At 37.2% G+C, this 19,572-nt stretch overlaps 1 protein-coding gene across 9 annotated transcripts in view; it reads left to right on the top strand.

The window, feature by feature from the left end:
• The window catches only part of eya1 (EYA transcriptional coactivator and phosphatase 1), a 55,166-nt gene extending 41,928 nt beyond the window's left edge, over positions 1-13,238 (top strand). For 2 of the 9 annotated variants that reach the window (XM_051098653.1, XM_051098654.1), the window contains exons 13-17: positions 6,434-6,492; positions 6,582-6,742; positions 6,926-7,040; positions 7,241-7,362; positions 8,001-9,196. In XM_051098653.1, coding sequence (XP_050954610.1) covers positions 6,434-6,492; positions 6,582-6,742; positions 6,926-7,040; positions 7,241-7,362; positions 8,001-8,194 — 651 coding nt within the window. In that variant the 3' untranslated portion in view covers positions 8,195-9,196. Of the gene's footprint in view, positions 1-6,433; positions 6,493-6,581; positions 6,743-6,925; positions 7,041-7,240; positions 7,363-8,000; positions 9,199-10,634; positions 10,648-11,230 lie in introns of those variants that run through there. The other 7 variants (XM_051098656.1, XM_051098658.1, XM_051098662.1 and 4 more) reach the window with 6 other exon arrangements.
• The last annotated feature ends 6,334 nt before the right edge of the window (positions 13,239-19,572 follow it).

Genomic DNA, 19,572 nt, shown 5'->3' with positions numbered 1-19,572 from the left:
ACTGCAGTGATATGTACTTATCGATACGTATTTCGCGCCTTGCGAAAAGATTCCCACAGGTACGGGCTTGTCTTATTCTTTAAGAATATTTAGTATCGGAAGTATCGTATCATATGAAATTTCTTTCTTAAGGAGATTTTCATGAATCCAGCCGCTGGTCTTTTCTGTCTTCGTACGACAGAGTGCGAAAAGCCTCGGTTTTAGGAAGGTCACGCTTCCAGAGAGCTTTGTTTTACTCGGCTGTTTGAATTCCATGACTGTTCAAGCGCAAACTGTGGATTGGAATGAAGTGGGTCTAAAGAACTCTCTTTGTTCTCCATATCCTGTGTCCGACCCACAGGTAAGCTGCACCCTCCCTCTTTCCCCTCTACCTCTCTCACCCTTTGCGTGGGCCAACTGTGGTGGGAAAGTGAAGGGGGGGCAAACACTGGGGTCATGAACCCCCCTCACAGACGGGGGGATGACAGACCCTGCCAATGGAGTGGCAGCATTGAGAACCTGCGAACCATGGATTGGGCTTTTTCACATGGACTTAGCTTGTAGGCTTGGAGGAATGTTGTGATGATGGCTGTAATCACTCACACTGTGCCTTTGTTACCTGGGACGCTCACCTGTGTGGGGAGCCGCTTCCTTCTCCAGGCCGAGCTTTAGCGGTGTTTAGGGTCCGGCCCAAAGGCACGGCCAGGGATGAAAGCTCCTGAGCTGAGAGAGAGAAAGGGGGGGGAGAAACAGAGGTAGCCAGGGAGAGTAATGCAATACGGATGTTTCCAGCTCGGGACGAGAGGGAAAGTGAGGTTTGTAGTTTTAAATAATCATTTTCTTTTTTGACATTCTGCAGCAGTCGCTTCTGTGCAGTCGGCAGCAAAGCCCTTCCTCTGGCCAACAGGAAGAATCAGCCAGTCCGGCCTGATTGCTTAATGACAGATGCCAGCCGAACAAAGGAGGCTCTGATAGCTCGCATAAATGAAAAGGTTTTTCTAGGCTTGGATAGTCAGAGGAGGAACTGAAAGGAAAATGAGAGGGACTGAATGGAAATAGAGAGGAGCTGATTTCAAGGTGTTTATTTTGTAGTTTGTTAAGCTTCGCTTGCAGTTTCCCAGAGTTTTTCCCACACGTTTACACTTTTTTTTTTTTTTTTACCGGGACCTTCGGATAGTTTAATGAATGAGAAGGGATCAGAAAATTGATGAATTGAACAGAGACAAAGTGTTTGTGTAAGACGTAATTGTGTACGGATTGCAGAGGAGGATCTTCACACAGCCTACAGTAGGAACATCTGGTGTTAGTTAGCAGCGATTGTAGGTTTGTAAGAACCACTGCTTGATGAACAAGGAGAAGTACAATAAAAAAAAAAAAAAAAAAAAAAAGACAGACCTTTTTGCACTGGATCACACTCAACCTCATTGCCATCTCAGTTTTTCCCATTTATTAATTTACATACACATCGGAAACACAAAGGAAATATACACATATGTGCAAAATGCAAATCACAAAAATAATAAGAATATGCCTGAAATCTTTTTGTTATGGGAACACGGCTTCACTGTTTATTAATAATTGCAAAAAAATTATTATGAAAAAAATCTAAAATCATTAAAAGAATGAGATATGAGATTGTTGCATATTATTTTATTATTATTTTTAGGGAATAAAAATAATTTAACAACTGCATCACAACGATTTATTCAGTTATTTTATTATTTTTAATTTTTAATAATTATTTCATTATTTTTTATTTGATCTTTTAATCTTTTATTTTATATGGTAAAACTGCTTCACTGCTTATTAATAATTGAAAAAAAATACTGTGGAAAAATCTAAAATCATTAAAAGAATGAGATATGAGATTGTTGCATATTATTTTATTATTATTTTTAGGGAAAAAAATATTTTGACAACTGCGTCACAACCATTTATTCACTTATTTTATTATTTTTTATTTTTAATAATTATTTCATTATTTTTATTTTATCTTTTAATCTTTTATTTTTTTTTATGGGAAAACTGCTTCACTGCTTATTAATAATTGAAAAAAAAATACTGTGGAAAAATCTAAAATCATTAAAAGAATGAGATATGAAATTGTTGCATATTATTTTATTATTATTTTCAGGGAAAAATATTTTAACAACTGCATCACAGCCATTTATTAATTAATAAATTTTTAATAATTATTTCATTATTTTTTATTTTATCTTTTTAAATTGATATCAGTATTTTATTTTTATGGGAAAACTGCTTCATGGCTTATTAATATTTGAAAAAAAAAACTAAAATCTAAAATTATTAAAAGAATGAGATATGTGATTGTTGCATATTATTTTATTATTATTTTTAGGGGAAAAAATGTAACAACTGTGCTACAACCATTTATTTGTTTATTTATTTATTTAATAATTATTTCATTATTTTTTTATTATATTTTTTTTTTTATTAAATCTTTTATTTTTTATGGGAAAACTGCTTCACTTATTAATATTTGAAAAAAAAATCATTAAAAGAATGAGATACAAAATTGTTGCATATTATTTTATTTTTACTTTTAGAGGGAAAAAATTGACAACTCCATCACAACTAATTTATATATAAATTCGGATCTTTTGATCTGTGTATTCACCATAGAAGTCTGAAAAAATGCACTCAACTGTTTTAAATATTGATAATAATAATAATAATAATAATAATAATAATAAATGTTTCTTGAACAGCAAATCAGCATATTAGAATGATTTCTGAAGGATCATGTGACACTAAAGACTGAAGTAATGATGCTGAAAATTTAGCTTTCATCATTCTATAATATATTCAGATAGAAAGCAGTTATTTTAAATAGTAAAAATATTTCACAATATTACTGCTTTTGCTGTATATTGGATCAAATAAATGCAAGCTTGGTGAGCAGAAGAGAATCTTTAAAAAAAAAACATTAAAAATCTTACTGTTCAAAAACTTTTGACTGGTAGTGTGTGTATGTACAGTGTTTAACATGTTTTAAACTACATTTCTGAACTCTCCCATTTATCATTGACCCCATTATCTTAATTGAATTTTGTACCACCAGCTCAGTCGTGTTATACTTCCTACGATATTTTCAGCATCTCTTCCTTTCAACATAACACCTTCTTGAAGATACCTTCAGCCACCCTTGAAGATCAACCACATGCTGTACTTAACCACTTAAAGCTGGCCCATCCTCGGTCATTAGGCTTAACGGTGTTTACGAGTGCTTAAGAAGCCGCCCTAATGAGTCTCATGAGTTACTGTAAGGCATTAGGACCGGGCGGCTCCATTAGGGTCCGGGTGCAGCTACCAGAGTGGCAGTCAAGTGGTTTATGTGGGCTCCAGCTGTGTGCAGTAATTGCTAGAGGTTGTGCATTCTTTCTCTGCCCTCACTTTCATCCCGGAGGTCTGGAAGCCCACAACACGACTGTTAATTGTGTGTCGTAATAACCAGCGAATTAAAAGGCAATGTAAACATGCGGCGATTCCGTCGATGGGAGATGGGAACGTGTTAAGAGACCGAGGCAGCTGCACGCACTCGGATGGGGGCGGTGCTTCTGGAATGTGCTTTAGGTGGTTGGAAGTATTTCAATATATTTTATTTATCTGAAATGGCGCATTCGTCATCATAACCGTTAATGCTCAGGATTAAACGTCGTGACTGGGGCCCTAGTTTTGTGTAATGATTTTGGCCTGTCCAAAGGTCCTCTTTGGAAAACAAATTGGTACTTCAGAAGTATTACAGATCCATTGCTGAGTATCTAGAAACAGATTACACAAATAGCTTGAGGTGTTCCTGAGCGGCGGCTGCAATTGGCAGTCCATCTTTCGGCCCCGCAACACTCCGAGTTCTCCATGTGAGGTCACCCCGGCTCCCCCCTCACAAACGCCCCGGCCTCCAGCCCCCCTCCCCCTTATCTGAGCCTGTGGAGCCCTGGAGAGGAGGAGCAGGGCACCGGGTCAAAGTCTTTTCCTCTTTGGATCTCGAGGCTTGCTGGGAGAGGCTTGGCGAGAGAATGGCTGCATTAGAGCAGGGGTTGGGGGTCAAGATTTTAATTCTGTTAAAGAACAGCTGGTTTGAGTTTCTCTTCACTTCGCTCTCCCCTCCCTCTCCCCACAAATCCAGAGAGATGAAAAATTTGTTCAGAGGGGAACCAGTAAAATAAAAAAGGTTTACGGTCTAAAGCGCTTACCCCTACCCTGCTGTAGCATTAGACAGGAATGCAATAACGTCAGCATTTGGCCAGGTTCAGATTGAGTTAAAACAAGGAAGTCCTTTTTGTATTTTTGTGTCTTAGCAGCCTGTTGAAACTTAATTAAAAGGCTGAAAGTTCTGGAAAGGAAATTCAAAAGAATGGCTAAAAGGAAATACCCCCTTCTAAAATCCAACTACCAACTAAATTGTTAGATTAAACTCAAAATATGAATGAAGGTTTGACAGAAGAACTGCCAATGTCAACTTTTTCTTTTTACTTCATTGGATTGGGTTTAATTTATAAATGTATATTTATATATATATATATATAAAATAGGCATGTGTATATTTTGTATAATTATAATCAGAAATTAAACCCTATACGTGCAAAATACGAGGTTTAAAATAGAGGTTTAATTCATCATGATTGTAATTAATATGGTTGTATTTTATCTATGATAGATAGATAGATAGATAGATAGATAGATAGATAGATAGATAGATAATTTATGCATTTCTATAGTGAGGTTTAATTCATAATTATAAATAAATATATTTTATATTTATAAAAAATGTACATATATACCTCACTCTATATACATATACCATATATAGTGTTTTTAAATTAATTCATATTTCATTTAATATTTTTATTTTATTTTTTTAAATAACTATTTTTACATATATATAGTGTTTTAATTTTCTTGTTTAATATATATTTTATTAGAATTTTAAGAAACACTTTTTAAGTAATTTTTAAAAATAATTTAAGTGTAATTTTATTTTTTATTTATTTTATTTTTTTATATTTAATATATATGTGACCCTGGACCACAAAACCAGTCATGAGTTGCATGGGTATATTTGTAGCAATAGCCAATATTACATTTTATGGGCCAAAATTATCGATTTTTCTTATATGTCAAAAATCATTAGAATATTAAGAAAGATCATAACAGATATTTTGTAAATTTCCTACCATAAATATATCAAAACTTAATTTTTGATTAGTAATATGCATTGCTAAGAATTTCATTTGGACAACTTTAAAGGCAATTTTGTTGATTTGCAAAAAATAATTACGATATTAAGTAAAGATCTCGGTCCATGAAGAAATTTTGTACATTTTCTACCGTAAATATATCAAAACTTAATTTTTTATTAGTAATATGCAGTGCTAAGAACTTCATTTCAACAATTTTAAAGGCAATTTTCTCAATATATAGATTTTCTCCACCCTCAGATTCCAGATTTTCAAATAGTTGTATCTCGGCCAAATATTGTCCTATTCTAACAAACCATAAATGAATGGAAAGCTTTCAGATGACCAAATCTCAGATCTCAAACTGACCTTTATGACTGTTTTTGTGGTCCTGGGTCACATATTTTATTTGAATTATGGGGAAACACGTTTTAAGTTTATATTTTTTAATTATTTTATTTTCTTCCAGATGATTTTTGGAACACACAAGCTGCCAACTGTGTCTTTCCATGTGATTTTTGTTTGATTTGAATGCTCATGCCCTGCTCGCTAACATCTCGAGCTCTTGCAAGGGGAGGGGGGAGAGGACGACTATAAATGGAAAACTAATAACAGATTTTCAGTCTGCTTTCTCCAAAAAGCTGGCCTCAGGCTGTGTTGGTGTGTGGCTCGGCAGCAATCAGAGGTCATAATTTCATTGGCGGTTAGCATCAGGTTCAATTTTTCTAGTACGTTACATTTACCAGAAAGTCTGGTTTGTGTTACTGTGTACACTGGCTGAATCAGCTCTGAGCTGTAGAATCATTCAGCCTCTCCAAGAAGTGGAGACCCCAAAGGGGGCACAGACGCTCTCATTATCCCACAGCTATCTCTTTTTTCAGGCACCGGACTCTGGACTAGCAAGCCATTTCTACCTTTTTCGGAGCCTACCGATCTCGTCCCAATTGATTTTACGTAGCAGAGATGTGAATATCAAGAGATCCCCCTAGTGGTAGTGGCCAAATGAGTCAGATCCCCCAGTCCCCTGATGATGGTGTTTATTTTTATTAAGATTTAGCAGGTGGGGGGATAGAGGCTGGAAGTGGTTGAGGGCTGATTTGAGCTTAGCCTTCAATTGGGAATTCCACAGTTGTTGACATTGTTCACTTCATGGATTCAGGCTGCCAGATCGAAAACAATTTTGCACATGAAAACCATTAATCAAATTGGTATATTTTAATTCCAACCAGCTCACCTTTGCTTTTGCTTGTTTTCAGGAATGCGATCAGGTCCATATCGACGACGTGTCGTCGGATGACAACGGCCAGGATCTAAGGTGAACTTAGCACCATGCTAGCCCCTTTACAGATATGACTAAATCCGAACTCAAAAGTCACTCTCTCTTTTTCTCCTCTCTCTGTTCAGTACATATAATTTTAGCACAGACGGATTCCACGCTGCTGCCACTAGTGCCAACCTGTGTCTGGCCACCGGCGTACGAGGAGGTGTGGACTGGATGAGAAAGCTCGCCTTCCGCTACAGACGAGTAAAAGAAATTTACACCACCTATAAAAATAACGTCGGAGGTAATCCCCCAATAAACTGCTTTGCTAAAATTGCTGGGGAAGAGGGGTGGTGTGTCAACAAAAGCACTCATAAGTTTCTCAAATAATCCCTTATGCAGAAACCACTTGGTCTGGGTAAATTTTGAAATTTCTCAAAGTATTCGCAGGACGGTCCAACTCAAACAATGTTGCTGTTCATTTCAGGTCTGCTTGGCCCGGCCAAAAGGGAAGCCTGGTTGCAATTGCGAGCAGAAATTGAAGCCCTGACTGACTCCTGGTTAACACTGGCACTGAAAGCACTAACATTAATCCACTCAAGGTAGGCCTTAGCACGAGCGAATTATATAGAGCCCATCTCTGATACACATAAATCAGCGAGAGCCCCAGTACCTCAAAGAGCACTTTGAGGGACAACAATTAAACATCCATTCATCATGGCGCGTTCTTCATGACGAATGGCGCTCCTACTTAACCTCGTCCTCCCTTGTCCGCTTTAACTTGACGTAATTTCAATTCCAGATCAAACTGCGTGAACATCTTGGTGACCACAACACAGCTCATACCTGCCCTCGCCAAGGTCCTCCTGTACGGACTGGGAGTAGTATTTCCAATTGAAAACATTTATAGCGCCACGAAAATAGGTAAGTGCGAGCTCAACTACCTGTGTGTGTGAATGGACTCTATTGGAGTGTGGCCGTAATTATGGCGATATTACATGTAAACAGCGCGAGACACATGGCGTGTGATTGGGTAAGGCTGCAGAAGTGGCGGACACACGAGAGGGTTGATGTTCAGGAAGAGGTCTAATCAGGCTGGGATTATTTTCTTGGAGCTCAGCCTGAACTGGGCCTCTCCTTTTCAGGTCTACATATGAAACCACTTCGGCAAATTTATGTCATTCCACTTTGACATTTTTTTCTTCTTTTTCGGCCTCTCCGCTTTTTCGAATGCAAAATAAACACCAACCTTTACTTTCGTACTTGCGTTCGCGCAAAGCTCCAGCGCCTCCCCTCGCTGCGGCATTTGCATGTGAGGTTGATTTAGCTTGTTAAACTCCATTTGTCCCACATTCTGGGAGGAATGAGACACAGTTAATGCTTTTCAGACTACTTTTATCTGAGAATCGATCTTATCGTATCTCCAAGCCAAGGCAAAGTGTTTACACTGCGTAATTTTGTGTAACTTATTGCGTATTTAAAGAGCCCCTCACCGGGGTTGGATCTTGGATGTGGCTTCCTTGCTTTCCGCACCAACCTAGACCTGTTTCTCCTCTCCCCAGGAAAAGAGAGCTGCTTCGAGAGAGTAATCCAGAGGTTTGGGAGGAAAGTTGTTTATGTGGTGGTGGGGGACGGCGTGGAGGAGGAGCGGCTCGAAAAAGGTATGAAGACGCTTGGAACTCTACCCTTAAACCTTCAGTTTCTTCAGTCCGTTCCTTTAAAATGGATCAGCGAGAGAATGATTCTTGCATTGTAATCAGCTCAATTCCTCTGACAGCTTGAATGTAAAAGGAGGCGAGATGACATAATTACACGTCCATGCATGTGACTGTGCTGTTTCACCGTGTGTAATGCTAGACAAGTCCTCTCAGGCATGTTAAATGGGTCGGTTCATAAATATAACATGCGTTTAAGACACTTAAATCGTTGTTTTCCCAACTCTTGTTGTTCAAACCAGATTTATGTGTATTCAGAACATCTATAAGCCACAAAGCCTGGAATTATTCATTATGTAATTAATTATCAAAGCAGCCTGTTGTTCAGACAGGTTACAAACAGCTAAAAACATGTTGGTGTGATTATTATATTGTGCCAAGAGATCCGTTCCATGTTGTCAGTTAATCATGCAAGGAATGTGAACATGGGAAGTTTAAGTTTTACATGTCAGTCCCCATTTCCTCTAAGACAAAGTGTTTAGACGTAGCACAGGGGATTTTTAATAAGTCCTTGGCACTTAGGAAACATGGCTTAATATAAAATGCCACAGTTTTGTCAGATACAACACGAGTGTCAAGGGTGACTTTGTATGAAACCACCAAAGCAAAGTTAAACCTTTGTATACTTTAGTTTTTCTTTTCGTCGTATCCCAGAAACAATTCCTCCTCTAGTTAATAACTCGACCGAGGCAAAAGGAGATAGCATCTCTGGCTTTTAAAGTTAAAAGCAAAGACAATTTACAAAACAAAAGAAAAGAGTCTTTTAAGGGTCAGTGCAAGCTTCTCTAAGCGGAACATATGCCTGAGAGAGGCTATACCTTTGATAAGGCTCAGTAATGGTTTGTGTGTGGACGACTCTGAGCTGACAAGCTTCTTTCATTCTGGCAGAATCATATTTCCCTGTGGCCTCTCCCAGGAACAATGCCTCATTTGCAATGTTGTGTTCGGATAAGTTTGTGCAGAGGTGCTGTATACATATAGTGCGTTTAATAGTTATTTCCCACCGGGCCTTTCATTTTCCTGAGAAGTAGTAAAACATTTTGCTGTGTTTTCTAATAGGGCCTTCGATGTTTTATATATTTTAAATATTTTTATTATATTTTTACAACAATATTCAAATATATTCTTAAAATGTATACAACTACTCAAATTAAAAGGAAAAAACTCTATATATATATATGAAACTGCTTCACTGCTTACTAATATTTAAATATCTAGCCGCCAAATCATCCTGCATAAAAAAAAAATGCGAAAACTCTGAATGATCTCATGACTATCTGTCTGAAAGCTCAGATTGTACAATATCATGTGGTGTGACTCCCCAAAAATGAAATCGTATGTTGTGAATGAATAATGGTATTTATTATTTTTATTATACATATATATATAAAAAAACATATACCTTGAGCAATATATTCAAAAACCTTTTTTGACATTATTAAAAAGTATTAAGATACACGTTTATTCAAGGTGTAACAAAAAATGTGTTTTAATTGGTAACACCACATGACATTTTGTCATTAAATTGAAAATGGCCTAAACATTTTTCTTTTTTTAACATATGAAACCAACATGAACCAACAAGAGTACATTTGTTTAAAACCAAATAAAAAAAAAAAAGAATAACGGTTTATTAGATATTTAGAAAAGTATTCAAAATGTGATCAAATGTAATCCATTGCATTAATAAAGTAATTGAAATAGTTACACTACTTAACACATTATAAATAGGATAACTTGTAATCTGTAACATATTACATTTCCCGAAGTCATTTCCAAAGTGACACCACATGACATTTTGTCATGAAATTGAAAATGGTTTTATTTTTTTTCCATATGAAATCAACATGAATAAAAAAAGGACATTTGTTTTGAACGAGATTTTTTTAAAAGTAAATAACAGTTGAAAACTTTCATTAAAAATTTCGAAAAGTAATCAAAAAGTAATCTGTTATATTACTTTAATAAAGTACCTGAAATAGTTACTCTACTTACTGCATTTTAAATTGTGTAACTTCTAATCTGTAGCCTATTACATTTCCAAAGTCATTTCCAAATTCATGTTATGTGGTTACACCACATGACATTTTGTCAAATGAAAAACTGAACTTTTTTTTTTTTCATATGAAATCAACATGAACAAAAAAAGAACATTTGTTTTAGATTTTTTTTGAAAACGAATAACAGTTGAAATCTGTAACCTATTATATTTCCAAAGTCATGCGATGTGGTTATACCATGACATTTTGTCATTAAATTGAAAATAGTCTAAACATTTTTTTTTTCATATGAAATCAACATGAACAAAAAAAGAACATTTGAATAAAAGTGAATAACAGTTGAAAACTTTCATTAGAAATCTTGAAAAGTAATCAAGTGTAATCTGTTGCATTACTTTATTAAAGTAATTGAAATTATTACACTACTTACTACATTTTAAATTGTGTAATTTGTAATTTGTAACCTATTAAATTCCCAAAGTGGATGGAAAAAAGTGCAAATGGTCTAAATGTGTTTAAATGTGTTTTATATATATATTCACAAGTCATGTGATGTGGTTACACTACATGACTTTTTGTCATTAAATTGAAAATGGTCTAAAAGTTTTTTATATGAAATCATGAACAAAAACCTTTTTTTTTAAAGCAAAATAACAGTTGAAAAGTTCAATTAGAAATGTAGAAAAGTAATCAAAAAGTAATCAGTTATCAATTACATTAATAAAGTAATTGAAATAGTTACACTACTTACTACATTTTAAAAAGGGCAACTTGAAATCTGTAACCTATTACATTTCCAAAGTTACTGAGCTGTCAAAATGTGACATTTTTTTTATTATCGTTTTTTAAAATGATGTTTACTGAGTCATCTCCATGGTATGGTGCTGCTTCGGTGGTTGTAGTTTGTAAGTCCTTCTTCTTCTCAAGTCTCGTGTGATGTTACGGGCCATCGAGGCTGTTCAGACGGCACTCATGGGCGTGATTGTTTTTCTAAGTGAAGTGTTCATTGCAGGTTTTGCGTTTCTTTATTTTCTCTTTCATCCTCAAACAACTCTCTTTCTCCCTGTGTCTTTCCAGCACAACATGCCTTTCTGGAGGATCTCTAGTCACTCTGACCTCATGGCCCTGCACCACGCTCTGGACCTGGAGTACTTGTAGCACTGTGACGGCCCTGTCGCTCTGTCCCAGGCCGTGCGGGGGCCCTGCAGACCCAGAACCCAGCACCGTCAGCCTGCTGCGTCGCCCGAGCGTCTGCGTTCCGACAGCACCAGACCAAAAACAAAACCGTTCACACACACAACGTAGAGAGAGAGAGCGACACGCTCAGCGTGTTGACACATGGCCGCAATTCGTCTTAACCCTAAACCTTTTTCGAAGTGGAGGAGAGTGAATTTATGGCGCTGCAGCTGCTGGCCCTGGTTACTGTGAATTGGCTTTTTTTTTCAGAAGCCATCAAAATGTTTTACAGCCCTGTCTACGCGGGGGACTCGGCAAGGGTTCACACCTGTGACAAAAACTGAGCTACCGATGCCTTTGGAACTCAGCAGGACTCCGATCCCACTGCGACTTGGTGTAATGTTTTGTCTCTTTATGTCTCAACCGATGGTACAAAGACTTTTTCCTCGTTTCGCCAGCCCTTTGCCCTGGACATCCTACGCTTCTTATTTATAATCTTCGAGAGACTTTGCGGAGCGGCACCGGCCCCGAAAAAAGAGACTTGTGCCTTTTCGCATCACAGAGTACTTTGATTCCACTACACCGAGAAGTTTATGGAGAAAAACAAAAAAAGAAAAGGATTTTCTAAGTAATTTAAGGAAAAAAATTTAACGAAACATTATTTACATTGCAGAGACAATCATGTACAGACGTTTTTTTTTTTTTGAGTGTGTAAATTTGTAATCACTGGACTATTCCTTCCTATATTGATAAGGTACATGCTGTGGAAAGCTGTTTCAATGGAAGTACGTGCGTAAAGGCGTTGGCGCAGTAGCTCGTGCAAAGCCTGAAAGTGTTGACGTGTTCGAGGTTTCATTCAATAAATAAATGTAGATAAGGATTTTTTGTGATAATTGTTTTGTCATGACCAAAAGCATGGATGTCAAGTGTCAATAATTTCGTATTTTTCTCCAGTGATGTTTCGTTTCCTCCTTTGTACGCTTTGCTCCTCAAAGGTGGTGAGAACTTGTAGAGACTTTCTCCACGATGAAATGTGACTCTTTCGGTCAGAATTTCATAGCGAATTAAATCCCAACGGTAGCTCAAACTCCAAGGAAGAACATAAGCAGCATAATAAGAATAATAATCTTCTGAATGTCAAGCTTCAAACTGAGTGTAAATGTCTGTATCCCCAGTACTCGGTATCTCCTGCCCGAGCTGGACGTTGAACCTCGGCGTCCGCGACGGGCGTTTAAGCTTAAATAGGTTTTATTATCTTTTGTACCGGCGCTAAAGCAGAAAGTCTTGTACAGCAAGTGTAATTTTGTATGAAGTAGTCTTTTTATTTTGATTGTGTCCACTTGGAAATCGCTGTAGTTGGATTTTCATGATGCATATTGGTAGTTCTAAGGTAACTGTGGACTGGAAACTCTAGCTCTTAGACTTTAAGAAAGAAAGCCACTACTCACTCACACCTACACACATATACACACTCGCTCTCTCTCACAATGGAGTTGAGAACATACATGTGCTATCGACTGTGAATTTCCCCAGCTAACTCGATCTGTTTTTAATTTTCCCTCCCGGCACATGATGATGTTCGGCTCCTGCAGGTGAGGTCGTCTTCTCTGGCCTAGTTTTTCTCACCACATTTACAATTTCACCCCTCTTATTGCATCGCCCGCCACCCCCCGTACCGGGGAATCACATTTTGCTGCTAGATCACGGTAACAGTAGATGTTTTCTAGATTGAACACACATTTTTTTAAATAAATGATGCAATCATAATGCAAACTGGAAATAATTTACAATATGTGGGCCTCATTGTGAAACACAGTTTGTTGTGTCTGCAAAAAGATGTGTACAGATGTTTTTGACATTTATTATTTGATTGTGTTTAAATTAATAAAAACTGATTTGTGAACTGTTACACACATTTTTCCCTTTTTGCAAGTGATTGAAATGGTGGCTCTGCAATTTTCTGCCTCGGAGTTTGTATTTATTGACTGTTTGGTCCTGCGATCAAATGCCCCCAAAATTAAGTGTTTCGGAATGGTGGTTTTTCTGCGACTGATGAATGTCCAGAGATCATCATATTAACATTTTACATATACGCACGCACAGAAGGATACTTATAATAGTCCTATTTTGTAGGACGGGAATGTACATTTGTGTGGCCTCTTCTGTCGTTTGGTGGTCTGCAATTCAGCATTTCCCCCTCCGACAGATTCTCAGACAACACGTCATGTATGGCACTTTTGTTTAAAACATCATAACTGATGTAATGCCATATAAAGCTCTCCATCCCTCTCATCTTTGTGCAAAGCAACTGTTAAAACAATATGTGGGATTTCAAAGTGTACATTCAAAATCAATGTGTTCAGTTCATTTTAGGGGACTAGATGTCTTTTTGTTATGATGTGTCTGATCATGTTCTTTATAAAGACAGAAGGAAGCTGATTTTCTCGATTCAGATGAGGGGAATTAGCTGTAATCATGCTACACAGGCACCACAGATTTGTCAGTCGGGCGGTTAGTGTTATTCTTGGGGATAGTTGAAGGTGAAACCCTCACCTAATTGTGATTTTTCTTTGCAGCACAGCCAAATGCTTCCAATAACAGCTCCTCTCCACAAATGTTTCCCTGTGTTTTTCGAAAAAACACACCGCGCGGCCACTTGCAGTTGGGAGTTGAGTTGGTTTATATAACACATGAAAAATATTTATGAGGCTGATTTTATGAGGTGGCCAAAATGAAGATGTAACGAGAGACTGGCAGAGGAATACAGGCGTTCCTGCAAGCTCTCAGAAGAATCAAGCATTCATGGAATCTTATTTTACACGGCTCTGTTCTTCAATATTGAAGTCAATTATGTTTTCAGATGGCATCTAAGCGATATGCCAGGGGACTTGAAGGCTGCCAGGAAGAGCAGATAGGGCTGTTATTCTTGGAATGCAAAAAAAAAAAAAAAAAAAAAGGGCATCTTTTCCCACTTTTCAGCAAATGAAAGCCAAAATACTGTCTGAGGCTCATATACCAGATTGGGACAGAATGGGTTTTGTTCCGTGGTCCCAAGAGACCACAATGGAAAAACTGGGATTTTAACCTTGACATAAACAATAGTAGCTTTTTTAATACAATACACAAAACATACTAACATACATACTAATGCTAATGTATAATTAATACTAATGTATAATTTACAATTATTATTATTACTAACCCTGACCAGTTTATCCAGCTTCAGTTTTGTTGTTTTATTTTTATAGATTAATCATACAAGTAATGGATTGCATTCTACAGTTGAGGTCAAAAGTTTACATACACCTTGGAAATTCTGCTAAATGTTAATTATTTTACCAAAATAAGAGGGATCATACAAAATGCATGTTATTTTTTATTTTGTACTAACCTGAATAAGATATTTCACATAAAAAGACATTTACTTATAGTCCACAAGAGAAAATAATAGTTGAATTTATAAAAATGACCCCGTTCAAAAGTTTACATACACTTGATTCTTATTATTGATGTTACCCGAGTGATCCACAGCTGTTTTGTTTTGTTTTGTTTTGTTTTTTTGTTTAGTGATAGTTGCTCATCAGTCCTTTGTTTGTCCTGAACAGTTCAACTGTCCGGTGTTCTTCAGAAAAGTTCTTCAGGTTCCACAAATTCTTTGGTTTTTCAGCATTTTTTTGTGTATTTGAACCCTTTCCAACAATGACTATGATTTTGAGATCCATCTTTTCACAGTGAGGACAACTGAGGGACTCATATCCAACTATTACAGAAGGTTCAAACTCTCACTGATGAGGAAAAACAATGCATTAAGAGCCAGGGGTGAAAACTTTTGAACAGAATGAAGATGTGTACATTTTTCTTATTTTGCCTAAATATCATATTGTTTTCATTTAATCCCTCAGTCCTTAAAAATCAAGTGTATGTAAACTTTTGAATGGGGTCATTTTTATAAACTCAACAATTATTTCCTCTTGTGGACTATATGTAAACATCTTTAATGTGAAATATCTTATTCAAGTCAGTACTAAATAAAATGTAACATGCATTTTGTATAAAACCTCTTATTTTGGTAAAATAATTAACATTTTGTAAATTCTGCAAGGTGTATGTAAACTTTTGACTTCAACTGTGTTTCTGTCACCCCTAAAATAAAAAATCTGTTTAAAAAAAAAATAATCACTGTATACTTCTATTCCACTATTGCCTTGACAAACAGCACTAGAGTGATTTACTACCGTAGCCCAGACACCGATTTCATGCAGATTCACACAGAAAGAGCCACTCCTGGTGCATTGTAAGTGAACTAATATTGTATTACATACATATCAAACATTAAAAACTTGTTCCGCGTGAGTTACTTTACAACCGGAGGGTCTATTAAAAGGCCCTTGTTCCCCACAGATGCGGTAGCTAATGTGTTTCAAGCTGAGGGAGTTCACTCCGTCTTTACACCGCTGACAAGAGAGAAAGCGTGAGGCTCTAATAAAGGACTTGAAATTCACATTCCTCCCTCTTTATTCCAACAGTAACATTATGAAACTACATAAGTCAGTGGTGCCTGTCATTTTAACGCCATCGTCTTTAATTATGATGTTTGCCTTTGGGAGAAGAAAAACATATCTGAAGTTATTGTTGCCTCTCTTCATGGTGGGTTTTAGACAGCCCGATTTACTGCTCAGAGTAAAGACTTACTTAAATTCTCCCGCGGAGCTAATGACCTGCCTTACGGCTGTAGGCCTTGCTACTATAGTGGGCCTTTTGGTTTGCTCGGATCACGAGGAATGAAAAAGGTGAGACAGTTACAGATGCAAGAATTTTTTATATGATTTGATGAATTAAAAGTGCACTCAATTAGTTTCATTTGCTCTTATTTGTTTCTTATTAAATGCGGTTGTAAACGATCCCAGCTGAGGAAGAAGGGTCTTATCTAGCGAAACGATAAGTTATCTACCTAACGATCAGGTAAAACAGCGATATAGGACAATTTTGAAGTTGAGATGGGACCCTAACTGTCATGACCCGGAAAAAAACAGAGGTCGGGAAGAGCATCACAAGACAAGCGTTTGACGTTAAAAAATATGTAAATTGTATTATTTTTATGAAAATAACCGATCGTTTCACTAGATAAGTGATTCTTTCTCGACTGGGATCGTTTACAACCACATATGGGATCGTTTAAACCCGCATTTAAACTGGATTTTGGAAGTTGGCACCATATCAGTCCATTATATGGAGAAAAATCCTGAAATGTTTTCCTCAAAAAACATAATTTCTTTATGACTGAAGAAGGAAAGACATGAACATCTTGGATGACAAGGGGGTGAGTACATTATCTGCACATTGTTGTTCTGGAAGTGGACTTCTCCTTCAAAGCACTCGCATTAAAGTGGGTTCTTTCTTTTCCTCATGTAACCAGCTTAACGTGACGTCCAACTTAATTTTGCTATGTACTTAGTACCATGTGTTCATAACACTAATATATTTGTAAGTATTGAGAAGAAAAACTACCTCACGTCTTTTTTTAGAAGTCAGTCAAAACCTGCCGCACTCCCTAGACGCAGAAACTCTGTGAATGCGATATATTGTAGGCTGTCACGCGATTGGCTACTTCTGTAGTCAGGTACGCCATTATCAAGCTCAGGATTGGCTGCTGCTTACCGTCTGTTAAGAAACAAGGGGCTAGGTGACTGACATTTTAAAGTAGAAAGCAGCAATCAAACCATATCTTTTATTTATATCAGTTAAAATAGTTACATTTTATAAACAAATTACACTGAAATATATCCACCTTATTTTTCAACACCAAAGTATACCGTTTTCTGTGAATGTGCAAGACTTCCAGTTCATTAGTCGCTGTAGGGAAATGGTGAGAAGAATAACAAAGTGCAGTAAATCATAAAACTGTTTGCACTACAAACCACTGTGTTAGATAATTAAAATAATACATAAAAAATAATATGGTAAGACTCATCAGTTTGCAATATGAAGCAGCAAAACAAGCTGTTTTGTACTGCTAAAAATAGCTGGAAGCGAATGAGACCAGAAGCCTCGCACATGAAATTTACAATAAGGTAAATAGGGAGAAATGAAATGATAATAGGCTCTAATAGGCAAATATACTGTATTATTTTATTTTAAATATTTTAATTTAATTCTATTTTTATTATGTTAAGCAAACTGAAAAGTCTAACTAAAATAATTAACAGGTAATTATTTTAGTTATACTTTTCAGTATTTCTACAAGTCTGCATGACAAACTGCCCAAAACTGAACATCATCAGAGAGGGAATGCCATTTTAGAGTGGAAGCAAATTTTTAGATTTTGATTAAAGACTACCAAGACAAACACTTTTTTTTTTTTGTGGATTAACTTGCACAGATTAATTGTGTACCTCAAGACTAGCAATGTGCACTAACAAAATAGTGTCAATTTCGATTTCATGCAGACATTAAATGAAAATTTCTCTATCTGCCATCCTTAATTTTTCACTGAGCTTCTCGGTGCATTCTGGGACTGTCTTCTGCAAAACAATGCCTGGGACAGTGCCATAGATTTAGACCAAAATGAGTTCTTTAGAAAATTCTATATTTAGTTCTGGTTCGTTTCACATTCACACTGTCATTTTTAATACTAATCCAATAGATACAAAACAAGGCATAAGGATACAGTCACAACCTGATTGGACAGCTTTTATGACATATATTTTGAGAACTGCCCTAACAACCAAAACAATGCTTTGCGCCGGGCTAAATGTGCTCATTGTATATAAGTACATATGGTGGTAATTTTATCAGCTGAAAATTCACAAAGAGCTTATAAAATGTGTAAACAAGTCAAAACAGCACCAGGAATTCCTCCATTGGAGATCTGTTTTAAGGAGACAACAGTTCCGATGCCTGTGCCGAGCTGAAATGAACAACATAGCTCTTATTAGGGTTGCATCTGCTGACATCATGTCCTGTTGTTGGTTTGTTTAGATGTCTTTGGCCCGTGTTGCATTCATATATCAGCCAAACCACACCAGAGTCGGTTTGGAAGCCAAAGTGCTTGTTTGTTGCAAACCAAGGTTTAGATGGCAGTGTCCAAACTTATTCATTTGAACCACACCAACAGAGTTCATTTTAATCAAACCAAACCTTTCAAGTGTAAAAACACACTTAGAAGACGGCAGCAACCTATAATGCCTACAGAAGAAGCTCACTAGGTTTTGGAACAGAGAAAGTATCATAAAGTGTGTTCAAAGTGTTCAGATGCTTGTCGTTGTACTCCTGTTTACAAGCGTTGAGAACCTTGGCTCCAATCCATTAGTCTATCAAATTATACCACATAGATTTTTTGAGTTCTGTGCAATTTATGATATCGGCCTTGTTAAAGTGTCTCTCCACTTGGCTCAATGAAAGTGGCTTTGATTTATTAACAATTCTAAGAGGATGTTCTTCAGTGCGACACCAAAGCAGTGCCTTGTGAGATGTGTCCTCCAAACCCTCCGTTGTGTAAACATCGCAGCCTATCACAGGGGCTGTTGCTAGTTTTATAGCAGCAGAGGGTTGGCCCCAGTCATTAAGCTGGGAGTTGTTAGTCATATTTGCAAGAGAGCACGGCATTGGCTTTCCGTTCTCCCGTTTGCAACCTCCACCTGCACTTGCGGTCAAACTGCATGCTCAGTGGTCTTTTGTAGGCCCACCAAGCAGTGAGTGGCAGTGAGTTATATGGACGGCTCAGGGCTCGTTTTGGCAGCGCAGAGCCGATGACTCTGGCTTCCCCTGCTTTGAGATGTGAGCTTCTGCATCTCCCGGGACTTAATTTGGCCAGCAAGCCGCGCTCAGACCTCCCGGTCTGGTGTTAATTGGTCAGACTTTCTCCCGTTATGGCTCGGATTCGCTCCAAGCCCTTTCTCGGCTGGCCCGCGTTCCAACCTCTCTGTGAGTTTAATAAACTTTATGTCGTCCGGTTAATAAAACAGCATTGTGTCCCGCCTTGGCTTGTTTTTCCTCGATAAGTCATGGGATTTTTCCTCTCTCACTCACCCTCTCCGTTTCTCTCTCTCTCTCCACGGGCGATTTCAGAAAAATGCCTCGGAGGCTAAAATACTCTCCGTGTGAAGTGAATCATGGATCTTTTACTCTCTCTATAAAAATTGATCTCCTCCTACTGCCTGATTCTTCTATTGTGTCATGCTCATTGGGTCCCACAGTAAAGCATTATAGTAAGTCAACTTTACCTTCGTAAAACACTTCCTTTT

This window comes from Labeo rohita, chromosome 24, assembly GCF_022985175.1.
Source record: "Labeo rohita strain BAU-BD-2019 chromosome 24, IGBB_LRoh.1.0, whole genome shotgun sequence".
Lineage (NCBI taxonomy): Eukaryota > Metazoa > Chordata > Actinopteri > Cypriniformes > Cyprinidae > Labeo > Labeo rohita.
The sequence above is the reverse complement of the archived record's forward strand: the minus strand, read 5'-3'. Positions and strand labels throughout refer to the sequence as shown.